The following is a 17,303-nucleotide window of genomic DNA, read 5'->3' on the forward strand; positions in this document are numbered from 1 at the left end:
TACATTCATGACCGAATGTCTAGCCACAGCTCAAATGGCATCTGTAAATTCACAGATAATACCACTATTGTTTAAAATATCAGATGGCAGTAAAGTGGCATAAAATATTGGATGGTTGAGTGGAGTTGCAACAACAACCTTGCACTCAATGTCAGTAAGACCAAAGAATTGACTTCAAGAAGGGGAAGATGTTAAAACACCTATTGGTCCTCATAGTGTGGAAAGGGTGAACCACTTGAGGTTCCTAGTTGTCAGTGTCTTGGAGGATCTATCCTGAAGCTAACACATTAATCCAATCACAAAGAAGGCATGCCAGCAGTTCTTCATTTGGAGTTTGAGGAGATTTGGTATTTCACCAAAGATTCCTGACAATTTCTATAGATGTTACCACAGAGAGGATTCTGTCTGGTAGCATCACAGACTGATATGGAGGCTCCAATGCAGAGGATTGCAATAGACTGCAGAGTTGTTGACTCTGTGAGCTCTATTACAGGCACAGCCCTCCCTTCCATAAGGACATCTTCAAAAGGTGGTGCCTCAAGAAAGTGGCATCCATCATCGGGGGCATGCCTTCTTGCTACGACAATCAGGGATGAGATACAGGAGCCTGAAGAATGAAACTCAAAAGCTTAAGAATCAGCTTCTTCCCCTCTGCCATCTGATTTCTGAACAGTCCATAAACATTGCCTCATTATTCCTTTGTTTCTGCACTATTTATTTATTTTGTAATTTTCAGTAATTTTATGTACTGCACAAAATGACAAATTTCATCTCACGTAAGTCATTTTTGATCTGATTCTGATTTCATTCTTCATTCATACCTGGAACAGTTGTAGAATAAATTTTACTGTGAATCCAGTGAGTTTAAAGGGAACTGGAAATATACAAGCACTTCAAAGGCAGATACTGAATGCAAACCTGGTAGGTGGGAATTAACCTTCTCGAACCCTGGAATCCAGACCACAAGAACACCTACTGGCTCATTCCGCTCTAGTACCCAGCTCTGGCTGCACAGCTCTATGGGATTACTGGATCCCTTTTAAGATCTAAATTATGGAGATTGTTTCAGAGCTCAGTCATCTGCATGTTCAGATGTACATAACTGAGCTCTGGAACACAAGCTTGGGCACGTTCCTGTGCTGTACTGTATGTCCTGAGTATGTAAAACAACAAAGTTAATTGCCAATGCAATCATAATTAAAAACATGCATAATATACCAAGTGAAACAGATCTCTCTCTCTCTCTCACTCTCTTCCTATCCACCCCACCCAGATTTCAGCAGCCATCTCCCTTGACTTTCTGGTCATGTTTCACCCTTGCTCTTGTAGCCCTTTCTTACTACCCCTCCCACCAAATCTCAACTATTTTGTCTATTCCCTCTTGTGCATTCTACATGTACTGAACCATCCCTCCTTTGCTCCTTCTTTTATCTCTCGCCACTTTCTCACCTTGGTCCCTTCCTCATACAATCCTCTCCCTCCCTAACTGCGAGTCATGACTTTGTTGTCGATAGCTGTATTAACACGGATCGTCCTGAATTCAAGTTGAGTTTATTGTCATAAATAGGGGTTAGTGAGGTACGGGTCCAATAAAAATGTTGCGTGGAGGGGCTTTTCAGGCAGGTAGACTCAGGCAGCACACAGAACATAAACTCTGCATAAATTATACACGACTGTGAAGAAAAGGCGAGAAATGCAAATCTTCAATTAGAAACAAGTCAATGTAAGATGTCTGCAGTGTTCAGCTGCCGAGGCAACATTATGACTGAAGGTTAGTGCGAGGTTTAGGAAAATAACTGGTCTGCTAGAGTTGCATTTTATTTGACTGATAGTTCAGATTCTAGGGTTAAATATTCTTGTTAACAGAAAATAATAGCCCAATAATCCCTCCATACTGTAGACAATGCCTTATCTGCTGAGTACACCCAGCACTTTTGTGTGCATTGCTCAAGATTTCCAACATTGCAGAATCTCTTGTGTCTCTAATGCATCAAAGTTACCCCTAAGGACTCAATTGTATTTTTTAAAAAAAGAACAGGCACAAAATGTTGGAGGAACTCAGCAGGTCAGACAGCATCTGTGGAGGAAGGTGAACAGTAGAGAGCCGAGAATCTTGATGAAGGTCTCGGCCCGAAACTGTTTAACCCTTTTCCATTGAGCTGCTGAATTCCTCCACCATTTTACGTGTGTTGCTTGGATTTCCAGCATCTGCAGATTTTCTCTTGTTTAGTCTTCAGTCGTTGAAGTCTCTCTTGTGCGCTGATAAAGGGAACGTTTAAAAATTGAGGAAGACTTGCCCTCTCTGTAAAAGTAGTTAGTGTGGGCGACTCCAGATGGCGCCCAACCCTAAACACCGGGTACCACCTTGTAAACCCGCCCTTGCCGCGTGTTGATTGGTCGGGTATTGTTGTCAATTAGATGACGTTCGGTGACGGGTGGGTCGGCCGTTCCAGGCGGCGATGGAGTGGGCGCCGCCATTCTGCCGTGGGTTCCCTGACCGGCGGAACGTGCCGCCAATCGCGGCTTTTACCCCGCAGTGCCAAGGCCGCGACTCTTTTTATAACCCCACTGGTCGGAGCGAGGAGAAGGCGACCGGCGCGTATCCTGTTCCCGGAGGGCAGCATGGATTCCCTGGGCCGGAGAGGAGCCGGGCCGGGAGCGACTGGAGGCCTGATGCCCCTTCCTACCAGGGCGGCCGGGACAGGGGCCCTCCCCGAGGCTCCCCAGCGTCCCTGGGTAGAGCGGAGAGGTTAGAGGAGCAGCTCTGGGATCAGGAGCATCGGGGCCAGTATTTGACCCAGCCCCAGGACAACAAGCCCCCGGAATGCCCTCCCCGTCCGTGGGGGAGCGACCACCCCTCTTACCTTCACCAGGACTACCTTCCTCGCCCGCAGGGGCATCATCAAGATCGCCCGCCACACCCGCAAGGACCTGAACGTCCTCCCAATCCCTGGGATCAAGGCCAGCAGGGGCAGCCACCCCGCCCGCAGAACTGCCCACCCCACTTACAGGCTCCTGACCCCATGTCCCACCAGCAGGCTTATGAAGGCAGAGATCAACCCTGCCCCTCTGGGAGATTTCTCTGCCAGGACCATCCAGTTTATCCTCACCAAAATCATTATCCACAGAATGGGCAGTCGTATTATCTTCCTCAACACCCATACCAACAGAAGCCCTTGGATGCCCAACAACAATATCCCTTCCGGCCAAATTCGCATCCCGAGCAACACCCACCCTTCCCCAAGAGAGATGTACCACCACCCAACTTTCAAAATGTGACTTCTCAACCTGAAAACAGTTCGTGCCCAAATCAAACTACACCTCAAAGTGGAGGTCTTAACTTACCTGCTGGATTTGGACCTCAGAATTCTCAGTTAGTGAACCAGAGCCATAATAATCAACAAAACTTCCCAAATTTGTCAGTGGACATTCCATCTTGGAAGAATGAACATGGTATGCAGTACAAAAGTGATGAAATGGCCATGCCTTGGCCTTGTGTTGCTAATTTCCCACAAGGTTTGAAAGATAGCAGTATAGAGCAACAGCAGAGAAAGGAATCAGTAACCAAATTCTTATCACCTGATCAATTCCATGACTTCAAAAACAATGAACGGACAAAGGAGCAAGATGAATTTTGGCTCATGAGGTTTGTGTCAAAATGTAAGTCACAGCCTTCAGAGAGCAAAAAATCTAAATCTCTGCCACTAGTTAGTGAAGTTAAAGAATCTGTACTGAATGCTTGCAAATTTGTGGCGGAACTTACTGCTTTATGCCAGCAATTGAGGCAAAATGTAGAAAATGAAGAGATTTGGACCGAATCTTACCTAAAAGCAATTGAGATAAAAACTGTTTTACAGGAGAAACTAAAGATCCTTACAGATAGTGAGTATGTCAGCGCTGTGAAAAAAAAGCTGGATGCAATTAAAAAGAAAAGAAGAAATATTCAAAGGAAGAAGCAAGAGTGGTGTTTAGAAAAACAGGAACAAAAGGCAAGGATGGCAGAAAAGGAAGCGAAGATTGAAAAATGGAGAATGAATTGTGTCCGAGAAGTTGAAGAGAAGAAAAGGGTATTTAATCAAATCCTTACTATGTTACACGTTTGGCTTCTTAATGATCTCTATATCATATTAATTGCTTTCTCCAGACATTTACAGAAATACCCTTGTTAACTAGATTAGTAAAACATACAGACTTGAGGTAGCAACACACACAAAGTGCTGGAGGAACTCAACAGACCAGGTAGCATCTATGGAAAAGAGTTAACAAGTCAATGTTTTGGGGCCAAGACCTTCAGGAAGGGAAGAAGGATCACAGCTTGAATTGTTGCCTGTAACTACTCTTTTAACATAGAAGCTGCCTGGCCTGCTGAGTCCCTCCAGCATTTTGTGTGTGTTGCTTTGAATTTCCAGCATTTGCAGATTTCCTCGTTTGTGAGACTTGAGGTCGACCATGTAAGTAAATTACATAGGTTTTGTGAATAGTTTAAATTTCATGTTTGGAAACTGGATTTTTTTTTAAAAGGAACTTTGATTGGAAATCTAATCAGATGTCAAATTTGAAATTAAAATTTATGATCAAAATATGTATATGTCACTATATCCTACCTTGAAATTTATTTCCTTATAGGCATTTAGAGGAAAATAAAGAACTAGAATAGAATTTACAAAATTATATACATAAATGATTACTGACAGGCAACCAATGTGCAAAAGAAGACAAAAAGTAATGAGAAATTGAGTTTTAAAGTGAGGTTGTAGAATCAATTCAGTGTCGTAGTCAGTGAAGTTGTCCACACTGGTTCAGGAGCCTGATGGGTTGCTATTAAATAACTATCAGAACCTGGTGATGTGGAACCTCAGGCTTTTGTACCTCCTGTCCGATGGTGGTAGTAAGGAGAGAATATGGCCGGGATGGTGGGGTCCTAGCTGATGGATGCTACTTTCTTGTAAATGTGCTCAGTAGGGGGGAGGGCTTTGCATGCAATGGATTAGCTGTATCTGGCAATTACTGTAGACTTTTCTGTTTCTGTTCATTGGTGTTTCTACATCAGGCTGTGATGCAACCAACTCTCCACTGCGCATCTGTAGAAGTTTGCCTTCTATACCGTCTCATATACCATCTGGGTAGTCTCCAGCCCCTTGGTATGAACATCAAATTCTCCAACTTCTGCTAATTCCCTCCCTCTCCCTTCCCCATCTGTCTCCCCTACTCTGTCTCCTCTTCTAGCTGCCTATCACCTCTCATGATTCTGCCGCCTTCTACTACCCATAGTGCTTTCCCCTTAGATTCCTTCTTCACCTCTCCAGCCTATCCCCTCCCTGCTTCCCCTCCCCCACCCCTTGATCTTTCCTCTGATTGGTTTTCCACCCTCCCTCCACCTTCTTTATAGGGCCCCTGCCCCCTCCTCCTTTTCCAGTCCTGACTAAGGGTTTCGACCCAAAACGTTGACTGCTTCTTTCAACAGATGCTGCTGAGTTCACCCAGCTTTTTTGTACATCTTGAAGTTTTGTCAAATGTTTTATTGACATACTGAATCTTCTAAGAAAGCAGATGTGTTCTTGTGCCTTTTTTGTGATGACACTTGTGTACTGGTCCCAGGACAGATCCATTGATAGGATTGATGGAATTTAAAGCTACTGACCCTCTCTACACAGATCCCCTAATGAGGCCTGGTTTATTGCCTTTCACCTTCCTCCTGTAGTTGATAATTAGCATTTTTGATTTTCTGTGGCGTTGAGTGAGAGGCGGTTGGTGTGCCACAGTTCAACCTTAATCTTCAAGCTCCCTCTTGTATGCTAAATCATCACCGCCTCTAATTTGGCCAACAGCACTGTTTGGCCGTCAGCAAACTTAAGTATGGTATTGGAGCTGTACTTAGCCACAAAATCATGAGTATAAAGTGAATAGAACAAGGAGCTAAATACACAGGGGTGTGTGAATGAGGAAGTTGAGGATTCAGTTGCACTAGGAGGTACCGAGGCCCAGGTTTTGGACCTTAGTGATGAGTTTTGTGGGGATGATAGTATTGAATACTGAGGTGTAATCAATGAAGCTATAGTTAATCTTCATTGTCATTCAAGGGCTAGTGAAATGACATCAGATGTGATGATAGGCAAATTGGAACAGGTCCAGGTCACTCTTCAGGCAGGAGTTGATTTGCTTCCTGATCAACCTTTCAAAGCACTTCTTCATAGTGCTACTGGATGGTAGTGATTGAGGCAGGTTATCATGTTCTCCTTGGCCATCAGTATGATTGAAGCATGTAGGTACCTCACTGCTGAAGTGAGAAAGGTTGAAAATGTCAGTAAACACTCGGCCAGTTGATTAGCCCAGGTCTTCAGTATTGGCAAGGTACGCTGTTTGGATCAGGTCCTTTCTGTGAATTTACCCTCCTGAAAGATGCTCTTGTGTCGACCTCACAGACTAAGAATGGGGTCTTTTGGGGCTGTGTGGGAGTTTGTCCATGCTGCCTCAGTTAAAACAAGCATTAAAGGTGTTGAGCTTGTCTGGGAGTGAAACCTTGTTGGCATTAATATTGCCACACTTTAGCACTACAATATCATATTGAACTGTGATATTTTTTGTTTCTTTTGCTTATTAAATTGCAACTACCAACTGGTCAGATTTAGTTCAAAATTGAAGAATAGTTAGTGTTCAAAGAAATGTGTGATGGTTCTTTAGAGTAGAATGCAGGCATGCTTTGTTTGGATAATTCAGAACTGAAATTTATTTATTCTTTAATGGGTAATTATGAATGGACAGTTACTCAGACGGCTGTTTAATATTATTGGCTTTAGTCTGTTTCAAAGACCAGTTGTTTTTAATCAGCTGAATGATTAGCTGCTGTGATTGTAAGATTTGTTAATTTTGTGCTGCTTCAGAGAACATTAAAAATAAGTAAATCTGCAGATTGGTGTAACTCTGTTATCCTGATAATTTGGAGATGATTATCAAAACTAGGTGTATAAAAAAACTATCATTCCTAATGGGTTTGATAACCTGTCATATTTGCACATTGCTGCAGTTTGGGAATAAAGTTATAAAGTTTGTGTCAATCATTAGTGGGCCAAACTTTGTTTTGCACCATGAGACTGTAGTTTATTTGATGTTATATTTCCTAACACAAACAGATAATTAAGGAGTTTCTGGAGTGAATTAGAGCCAGTAAGTACTTACTACCATTACTGAGTGACAAAGTTATGGAGAGTCAAAAGTTGTTTTATTCTCAAAACCACAACTGTCCTGCTTTGAAGCAGTGAGATGTAACTTTTGTTTTGAAAGTAGTAGTTGAGTGTATTATCTGCAACAGATCTGCAAACTAGCAGAGACAGCTCCATGGATCAGTTAATAGAAATATTAATGTTTTTATTCTTTTGCCTTTTGTGGGGGGTGCATAAGATTGAAACAAATGACACTGACTTTTTCCAAATCATTTGGCTTTCAATATTCAAAGCAACTGGATTTAATTTTGTATTTTTGCTTTTGTAGGAACGTGAACTAAAAGCTGCAGCTGACAGTGTCTTGTCAGAAGTGCGGAAAAAACAAGCAGATGCAAAGAGATTAGTGGATATCCTCCGGGCTCTGGAGAAGTTACGGAAATTAAGGAAGGAAGCTGCAGCTAGAAAAGGTGTGCAATCTATTCCACTCTTGGGGTCAACTGCACAATATTTTACATTAAGTTAGCCAAAAAGAAGGATAGGCTTTGTACAGGACTACTTGAATAACCTTTCTCGTTTATAGGTCAGAAGACCAAAATAAGCCCTTTCTGTCCTTTTCCTAGATCCCAAAATTTCTTCTGTTTTTAACTTGTGCAGTGATCTTTGCTTGACCTACTTTATGTTGCTATACTAGTTCATTCTGTTAGGTTCTTTTAATCCATCTAAAGGAGTGTTTGGGGTGGTCTGTACCCCACTGGATGTAGGGACCATGACTCAATGATACCCTATCCTTCAACCATCCTCCCTCCTCCCTATTGTATCCTATTGCTAGTTGGCCCCACCACTGAAATGGCCCAGATCAATTGGTGTTTACTCACTTCCAGACCTGAGTAATTGCCTTCTAACACCATGTACTTCTCTTTTCTTTCCTCTTCTCCTCTTCTCTCACTTCACCTCACTCCACCCCACCCCTCCCTGCCCTGCCTGTTCAAGTTGTGGAACTTAGTGTCTATGTCATTAACTTGGATCCCTTCCCATCTTTTTTTCCAAGACTTTCCTGATCTATATCACTAAACATCTAACTCCTAGAACAAGCCTTTGCTTAAAAAAATACAATTACTGTTATACTTTAACGTTTTCATAGGCATATGCTGACAAGTGCTTCCCCCTCCCTTGTGCATCCACACACCCATTCTCTTGTATCCATTGGTCTGTTTCCATCTGTCTTCCGTCAGATGGAGAAGACAGGTGTTTATCAATTTAAGTTTCCTATAACAAAATTGTTAGTGGGAGCAATGATTCATAGCATTTAACTTGAGCCTAGTGTTTCTACTGACTTCCTCCCTGCGACAACACACAGACCCAGGTGTCATTTTTCAGTGGCACCACCTGGGAGCAAACCCTGCCACCTCACCTTTTATAGCTTACCTGTACCTTTACTTTAATGTCTGCTGCCACTGCACTTGGTTCTCCCTGGAACTCCTGACTAGTCCCTGTGGGTAATGTCTGCTTTGTGGATCATGCATCTTTGCTTAACTTGACTTGTCCATGTAATCTCTCCCTTCTTTGAATCTGCGATAGCACTTGCCTTACGAGATATATCTATCTTCAGGAAAGTGCCTTCATTGTTTGGGCATGCCTGAAATCCTTTGAAAGGTGCAGTAGCTTGATCTCAAGTATGCAACTTCTCTCTGACCTCATTATTTTGCCCTTTGCACCAGTATTATAAATAGTCACAGCTGTAATATATCATTTTTTTTTATCCTTCTGTATCCATATGGCAGATCCTTGCTGTGCCTGGAGTGCTAAAATTCTCTGTATCCTCACAGTAGCTATATTTACTAATAGCAACTTATGATTTCCCTTCCACATTTCCCCATCAATCTCCCTTGCATTGTACTATAGATTAGGTGGATCCCACTGCAACCCACAAATCAAAAAACTTTGTGGTGAACTGATCTCAAAGCTGAATTATCTTCAGGAAGATTGGATCATCCCACCTAGAACTGTCTGCCTGAGTATGCCTCATAGACTTGATATTTATACTCTGCATCATCCATGGTGGGCTCATCAGGCTTCTTAACTACCCATATTGTCATTCCTCATTTACTGTCACCTTACCCCTTTCCCTCCCTTACCTCACCCTTTCAGTTGCAATATCTCCCCTTGTTACTGGCATTCCCACTAGTCGTCCAGGTGCCATTCTGCACCTCTAGGCCATACTGTCTGTATGTTAAAACATGTAGCTTTAGAGTGTCTCTGGTGAATTTCAATCATATCTTCTAACGTGAGCCAAAAGTTCTGCATTCCCACATGTAAATCTGAGTCTGGGCTACTCAGACAAAATGGTCTGCTTCTCCCCAGAAGTGAAGGGTTTATGGATGGTAATAATTAGTGTCGGGGGCTAGCTGAGGTCATTGGGATTGTGGACCTGCCGTTGTCTGAACTCAACAAGTGCCATCCCAAAATGCGTGGCCAGGTATAGTATTTCTGTCAAACTATTTCTGTACTACGCAAAATTAAAAGGAAGGACGAAAATAGTGCAAACACTTAAAATCAGCAAGTGCGTACTGTGCAAGTTCCCCCTTCTATATCATTGAGCTCTTGATGTATAGAGTCATAGAAAAGTTCAGCACAGAACAAGCTCTTTAGCTAATCTAGTATGTAAACTGCCTAGTCCCATTGACCTGCACCTGACCTAGTCTGATGCCCCTGCCCTCCATGTACCTTTTGTGGAGCCATTATGTAATGATTTTTCAAGAATGACTAGATTCTGGAATGGTTTCGGAAGACTGGAAAATGCCACGCCGCTCTTCCAGAAGGAAGAGAGGCAGAACAAAGGAAACTAGAGGCTGGTTAATCTGACTCAGTGGTTGGAAAGATGTTGGAATCGATTATTAAGAATGAGGTCTCAGGGTACTTGGAGGCACATGATAAACAGGCTGTAGGCAGCATGGTTTCCTCAAAGGAAAATGCTGCCTGACAAATCTGTTGGAATTATTTGATGAAATAACAAAAAGGAATCAGTTGATGTTGTGTATTTGGATTTTCAAAAAGCCTTTGACAAGGTGCCACACGAGACTGCCTAACAAGCCACTCGCCCATAGCCAGGAAAGATTCTAACATGGATAAAGCAGTGGCTGATTGGCAGGAAGCAAAGAGTGGGAATAAAGGGATTCTTTTTGGCTGGCTGCTAGTGACTAATGGTGTTCCATAGGAGTCTGTGTTTGGACCTATTCTTTTTACGTTATATGTCAATGATTTGGATTATAGAATTGATGGCTTTGTTGCAAAGTTTGTAGACAATATGAAGATAAATAGAGGGGCAGGTAGTTTTGAGGAAGTAGAGAGGCTATAGAAGAACTTAGATAGATTAGGAGAATGGGCAAAGAAATGGCAGAAGGAATACAGTGTCAGGAAGTGTACGGTCAGGCACTTTGGTATAAGAAATGAAAGGGTTGACTTTTCTAAATGAAGAAAAAGTACAAAACATCTATGGCAAAAGGGGACTTGGGAGTCCTTGTGCAGGATTCCCTGAAGGTTCACTTGCAGGTTGAGTTAGTGGTGAGGAAGGCAAATGCCATGTTTGTATTCATTCCAAGAGGTGTAGAATATAAAAGCAAGGATGTAATGTTGAGACTTTATAAAGCACTGATGAGGCCTCACTTGGGGTATTGTGAGCAGTTTTGGGCCCCGTAGAAAGGATGTGCTGAATCTAGAGAGGATTCAAAGGAGGTTCATGAAAATGATTCCAGGATTGAATGGCTTGTCATATGAAGAATGCTTGATGACTCTGGGCCTATATTTGCTGGAATTCGAAGAATGAGGGTGACCTCATTGAAACCAGTTGAAGTGTTTCAGCCTGAAACATCGACCACTTTTTTCCATAGATGCCGCCTGGCTTGCTGAGTTCCTCCAACATTTTGTGTGTGTTGCTTGAAAAGTGAAAGGCCTTGATAGAGTGGATGTGGAAAGGATGTTTCCTATGGTGGGAGAGTCTAAGACCAAAATAGAGGGTGTCCTTTCAGAAAGGAGATGAAGAGGAATTTCTTTAGCCAGAGTGGTGAATCTGTGAAATTCTTTACCACAGGCAACTGTGCAGGCCAAGTCTTTATGTATATTTGAAGCAGAGTTTGATAGATTCTTGAATCTATGAATGGATATGGGGAGAAGGCAGGAGACTGGGGCTGAGAAGAAAGTTGGATCAGCCATGACGAAATGGCAGAGCAGACTCGATGAGCCAAGTAGCCTAATTCTGCTCCCCTATCTTATGGCCTTACTCAAACTTCTTTTAAATGATTAAATCAAGTTTGCATGCACCATTGTGCTGAGAGCTCATTGCACAGACTCACGACTCTCTGAGCCTCTCATGTTCCCCTTAATCTTTTCCTCTTTCACCCTTAACTCATGTCTTCTAGTTGTTGTCCCACCCAACCTCAGTGGAAACCTGCTTGGATTTACTCTATCTATACCCCTCATAATCCCTCAGTCTTCTATGTTCCAACAAATAAAATCATAACCTATTCAATTTTTCTCATAAGCTCAGGTCTCCAGTCCCCGCAACGTCCTTGTAAATTTTCTCTCTACTGTTTCAACCTTACTTAAATCTTTCTTATAGATAGGTGTCCAAAACTGCACACAAACTTTCGTGAGGCCTTATTTGAAGCATTAAGTTCCCTTTCATATAAAGTGTTAGATGTTAACCCCACCTGGGTCCTATTTCAAAGATATTCTTTGCACATACAGTACAATCAAATATGCAGCTGTGGAGTTTTCCTAACAAGTGGATCCACCCTTCTGGCATCAGTAACAGTGTTTTGCTAGTGGAAGTGCTCATCTTGTATCAAACTCCTCAGTGCTATCTTGTAGCAAGTCCCTTATAAAAATGCATCTTATACTCTTATATCTACCAACTCATCTCTCCACCGTGTTCTTTGAGACTTTGTTGACACATGGTTATTAGTTTGAACAGACACCTCTTATAATTATTCATCTCCTTAGACAGCTAACATTGCTATCCACATTGCAGGTCACAAAAGTTAACTTGGATGCACATCCAAATGTTCCTAGTGTGATCTGAGTCATGTGGGAGTGGAAGCTGGTTGATATGAGAAGTCTCTCCAAACTCAAAAGTATGTTCAGTCCTGATGAAGGGTCTTAGCCCAACGTCGACTGTTTATTTCTCTAAATCATGGTTTTCCAACCTTTTTTTTAATGCATGAACCCCTACCATTAACTGAAGGATTGTGGACTGCAAGTTGGAAACCACTGCTCTAAAGAACAAAGCTAGCAACAGTTGACTCGCTACAAGTTTAATTGCTGCTATGATGCTGTTTACTCCAAAATTTTGGGTCTTTCACTTGGTTCTGTTACATTACGTATTTACAATGGGGAGCACACTACCTGCGAGAAAATACCTCTGGAATGTTTAAATACCTTTGCTGGGACAAGTTAATCCACATAGGTTGTTTAAAAGCTTCTGAGCCAGAGAATTCAGTCAAAATTAATGTTGTAGGGGCTAACTCTGATTGCATAAATATCCCAATTATTGATAAACAGAGAAAATTTGCTTTGATATGCTAAGTTTCAAAATGACATAGCTGCTTGTTTTGATATACTCCATTTGGCTGATTCATATGAGACCATCTCATGGTCATATCAGTTTATAAACTGTCTCTTGAGCAACCTTGCTGTTTGCCTATAGTCTCTGCTCTATAGAAAGCACTGTTTGTTTACAAAGCTGTCACTTATAATTTCAAATGGATTACTGCTTGCAATGTACATTAGAACTGAAGACGATCTCATTTGAATTAATACCTGCTGCATTCACATTCTGAATCCTGAACAGAGTGCATTAGTTATAACTTGCACCATGAATTGCTTTGTGGAATTTCAAATGAGTACAGAATAATGATTAAAGCAAGCATTAAGGTTTCAAAATAGGAAGACTTATTTCATAGTATATCATAAAGGTTCTTCTGGCTCTCGGCTGCCAGCAGTAACCAATCATTTTCAGAAGCTGCCTTCTTTAGATTGTTTTTTGCAGACAGCATCATAATGTATATTATATATAATGCAAGCATAAACTGATATGCTTTCCTCATGTACTGATTGCTTTCAGCTGTAGAAGTGCCCATTTACTCTTCCCCAGAGAGTGCAGTCAGCTTATTAATGTCTGTGTTGACAGCTCAGAATGCTATGCATGTGTACAGGAGCTATTAATAAGTGTATGCAATTTGTTCGTAAGAACATAAAATGCAAGGAGGTGAGAAAAGGGAAGTTCTAATGTCGAAATTCATCTTACAAGTTCTTTTTATGCATTGTAACATATTTAGGAAGTTATAATAGGCTGTTAGCCTCATTAATCCTGTGTCTTCCAAACAGCTTATAGAGATAATGATGAACCTTCAGTCCTTGATTGACTAAGTAGCAAATGGCCTTTTCCATTTATTCATTAAGTGTAACTGCATAGTGCAAATATTTTAATATATTGCTTTTTCACTAAATATACATCATTTATAGGTTGAAATGTAATTTGAAATAAACTTTAATATTTCACCCCCCCCCCCCCCCCCCCCCGGAACTATTTCACTGCTGATATGAATATTGACACTTAGCCTTAAGGACCAACTCTTCTATAAAATCATCTTTTGGCTTTGGGAAAACACGTAGTTCAAAAACTTGTGTAATTTTTAATAAGGTAGACTATGTAAAACATCAAGAACAGAAAAAAATATATTCTCTTTTTGCCTGCTGAGAAAAAAAATAGCATGAATTTTAGTACTGTAATATGCAGAAACTTTGCACCAATTAAGAGGCAGTTAGAATAGTGGAAATATGCAGTACAGAAACAGGCCCTTTTGTTCCATCTCACCCATGACAAGAATGACATCTGTCAACACTAATCCTGTTTCCCATTCAGATATCTGTCCAAACCCCTATTAATCATTGTAATTCAACTTTTAAAACTCTACAGCATCTGGAGTGTTTCATTCAGTTCTGGTTGTCCCATTAAAGGAAGGTTGTGAAGGCTTTGAAAAGGGTGCAGAAGAAGTTTGATAAGATGCTGCCTGGATTAGAGGCGTGTGCAATAAGGAGTATTTGGATAAACTTGGGTTGTTTTCTCTGGAACGGCAGGAACTGAGTGGAGATCTGACAGAGGTTCATAATATGAGAGGCACAGAGCGATAGCAAGTATCTTTTTCCCTGGATTGAAATGTCTAATACCAGAGGGCATGCATTTAAGGTGAGCGGGTAAGTTCAAGGGATGTTTTTATGCAGAATGCTGGAATGCTGGAGGCAAATACAATAGAGGCATTCAGGAGGCTTATAAATAGGCACATGAATGTGCAGAAAATGAAAGGATATGGATATTGTATAGATAGAAGGGATTAGTTTAGTTGGGCATTATATTATTTTAATTAGTTCAGCACAACATTATAGGCCAAGGAGCCTGTTCCTGTGCTGTACTATTGTGGATATTGTTCTGACAAAAGCTACTAATAGGGCTCTTTTTGTCACTAAGATTCTTTGTTTTATATTTCCAGTTCTGGTCTGTAAATTTTATGGAATAATTTTATAACCTTGAGAATATTTTGAGTCTAAGAAACTTATGGTACCAGTTTTTCAATGTTCTGTAAAAAAAAAGAAAATACTAACTGTAAATACAAAATATAAACAGTATATCACAAAATATTTTGCAGATTTTGTTTGTGAGTACTCAGTTTGTAAGAATATAATTAATTCAATTTTATCATCATATGATTTGTTTATACAGGTGTTCACCCTCCTCCTTCTGCTGATGAAAATTTTGAGCATCATATTGAAAGGCTTAGAAAATTAATTAAAAAACGTAGTGATCTCTACGATGCAGAAGAAAGAGCCTTGAGAGTTATGCTGGAAGGGGAACAAGAAGAAGAAAGGAAAAGAGAAAATGAGAAAAAAATGAAGAGAGAGAGAGAGAAGTTAGAAAAACAGCAACGTGAAGTTGAATCAATGCTATTTGGAGACCCAGGTACTTGTAATAGCTGGACTTTACTTTTTCATACTTAGTTCACTTTATATCAAACCACTGCACTGCTGTAATAATCAAGCCGTTGTTCTTACGTTAATGGGTCTTTGAAATATGAGTAAGAGTAATTTAACTAAAGAATGTACATTTAAATACCATGGTGTTTCAGATTAACCACCTTTAATTATAACTGGCTACCATTGTTCAGAAACCAATTCTAACCAAAAGAGGCTGGCCTGAAACATCATCTGTGTTCTCTTTGCAGATGCTACTTAACTTACTGAGAGCCTCCAGCAATTTTCCACCTTTTTTTTCCAGCTATGCAGCATCTGCAGTGGGCTTTTATGTGGATAGATTTTAATCATATTTGTTGTCCCTTGTATTGATCAAGCTCCTCCAACAAATTGAGTTTTCTTTATTGTAGATCTACTGCTCAGCCTTGAGATCATAAGAAATAGGAGCAGGAGTAGTTCATCTGGCTCGTCGAGCCTGCTCTGTCATTCAATAAGACCATGGCTGATCTTGCCGTTGACAGATCTCTTGTCTTCTCCCTGTAACCCTTAATTCCTCTACTATGCAAAAAAACAAAATAATTGTTCAATAGATCTCCTCCACCGCTTCTTATTGCAGCCATTAATGTCATTGATTACTCCTTGAAAGTAACACTGTCATCCACACAATGAAGCACCAGGTGATTTTTATATGCTTTACTTTGTGTAATAGATTTGCCTGCAGATCACCCACTACAACCGTTTCGTCAATATTACTTGCAAGCTGAGCATTCTTCTCATGCACTTATTCAAATCAGGTAAGGATTAATTTATCTGATCATGTTCCAGATATTTGTATTCTTGGGTATAATTGGTTCCTCTAAAAGAATGAGGAAAATGTGATTATTCAAGCTGATGGAGTATTTTACACAATTGGGAGTATTTAACTCTTTTAAGAAGGAAACGTTCTCCATCTTTGAGCAGGGGCTCAACTTTGGAGTTCAGTGATGAGAGTTGTCCTATAATTTAGCATTTTTGACAAAAATCAGTTGAACTGCAGCAAGATTTAAAGTGGTTTGCGTAAGGAAACTGTTAGCCATCAAATGCTTGGAAGGTGACAAGGCATTCACCTAAAATGAAAAACTACTCTGGAAACAGGTTGAGCAGCGTTGGAGTAATGAACCAATGAGGGATTCTCAATTTGAAACAAAAGCTCCACTTCTTTTTTAACGTGGAGCTTCTAGCATGTTTATGTTTTCATTTCATATTTTACATATCTGCTTTTTAAGAAAATATCCCTACAAGGGCCTTGCATTTTATTAAACTTTCTGGAATGTTTTTGCATATCAGTTCATTTAACAAAAAAAGTTTGTTGTATGAGACTCTGCATTAATATTTGCCAGATTCCATTTTGTTTTGTTAGACTCTCATTTCTTTATCTGGAGATTTACACTGCTTTTTTGCCTTTATATGAAACAATCTGGTATTTGTCTATATGTCCACTATGCTTAAAATAGTTGATTTAAATTTTTTATCCTATTAAATGTTATTTTTATTTATTTTATTTTTTATATTGGATTAAACAGAATCATTTAGTCCCTTCCCCTCCCTACTCCTCATCAAAAACTTACAGCACAGTTATACGTGCTGCTTGAAAGCTGTGTTGGGAACAGTGGTAACAGACAGAATTAAGTATCTTTCTAATAGTTACTTAATGGTGCATTTCTAAAGTGTACATATTGACATTGCATTTTTTCCTTTTCCCTACAAGGCAAGAATGGGATAGATACCTTGTACCAGGAGATCATCCTGAAGGTAGCTGTATTCCGCAAGGTTGGGTCTTTCCATGTTCACCTTCATCAGACGTATGGCGAACTGCACTCAAACAGAACGAAAGTTGATGTTCTTCTCTTTAGTTTAAGATTTTTTTTGTTAAAGATGAGCGTCTGTTTTATAATAAATGTGGATTTATCTCATTTGAGTTCTGTGACTGTTTGATATTATATAAAATTCATAAAACTGTTCATAAAACTGACTTTGTAAGCAAAGGTCGCAGAAAACAAAACTCCCTAAGTGCTTTATGATGCTGTAGGTCTCTATTGCTGTAGATCAGCAATTACTAGTCACTAAGTAAGCATGCAAAGT

At 40.4% G+C, this 17,303-nt stretch overlaps 1 protein-coding gene and 1 long non-coding RNA gene across 3 annotated transcripts in view; one reads left to right on the forward strand and one right to left on the reverse strand.

Moving 5' to 3' along the window:
• Positions 1 to 17,303, reverse strand: part of LOC132382537 (uncharacterized) — a 79,091-nt gene that overhangs the window by 38,102 nt on the left and 23,686 nt on the right. For both annotated transcript variants that reach the window (XR_009508381.1, XR_009508382.1), the window contains exon 2: positions 16,949 to 17,033. This is a non-coding gene — a long non-coding RNA (uncharacterized LOC132382537). The remainder of the gene's footprint in view (positions 1 to 16,948; positions 17,034 to 17,303) is intronic.
• Positions 151 to 17,139, forward strand: pdcd7 (programmed cell death 7). Its single transcript, XM_059952819.1, has 5 exons — positions 151 to 4,067; positions 7,489 to 7,627; positions 14,935 to 15,171; positions 15,892 to 15,976; positions 16,930 to 17,139. Exons 1-5 carry the CDS (start codon positions 2,460 to 2,462, stop codon positions 17,057 to 17,059), a joined length of 2,199 nt encoding a protein of 732 aa, XP_059808802.1. The 5' UTR covers positions 151 to 2,459; the 3' UTR covers positions 17,060 to 17,139.

This window comes from Hypanus sabinus, chromosome 28 (assembly GCF_030144855.1).
Source record: "Hypanus sabinus isolate sHypSab1 chromosome 28, sHypSab1.hap1, whole genome shotgun sequence".
Classification (NCBI taxonomy): domain Eukaryota; kingdom Metazoa; phylum Chordata; class Chondrichthyes; order Myliobatiformes; family Dasyatidae; genus Hypanus; species Hypanus sabinus.

What these genes read in the sequence shown, in the direction of transcription:
- pdcd7 (XM_059952819.1), top strand. Translation starts at nt 2,460, where the DNA reads ATGGAGTGGGCGCCGCCATTCTGCCGTGGGTTCCCTGACCGGCGGAAC. An exon ending in AAGTTGAAGAGAAGAAAAGG is followed by an intron (nt 4,068 to 7,488) that starts GTATTTAATCAA and finishes TTGCTTTTGTAG; the next exon opens with GAACGTGAACTAAAAGCTGC. An exon ending in GGAAGCTGCAGCTAGAAAAG is followed by an intron (nt 7,628 to 14,934) that starts GTGTGCAATCTA and finishes TTGTTTATACAG; the next exon opens with GTGTTCACCCTCCTCCTTCT.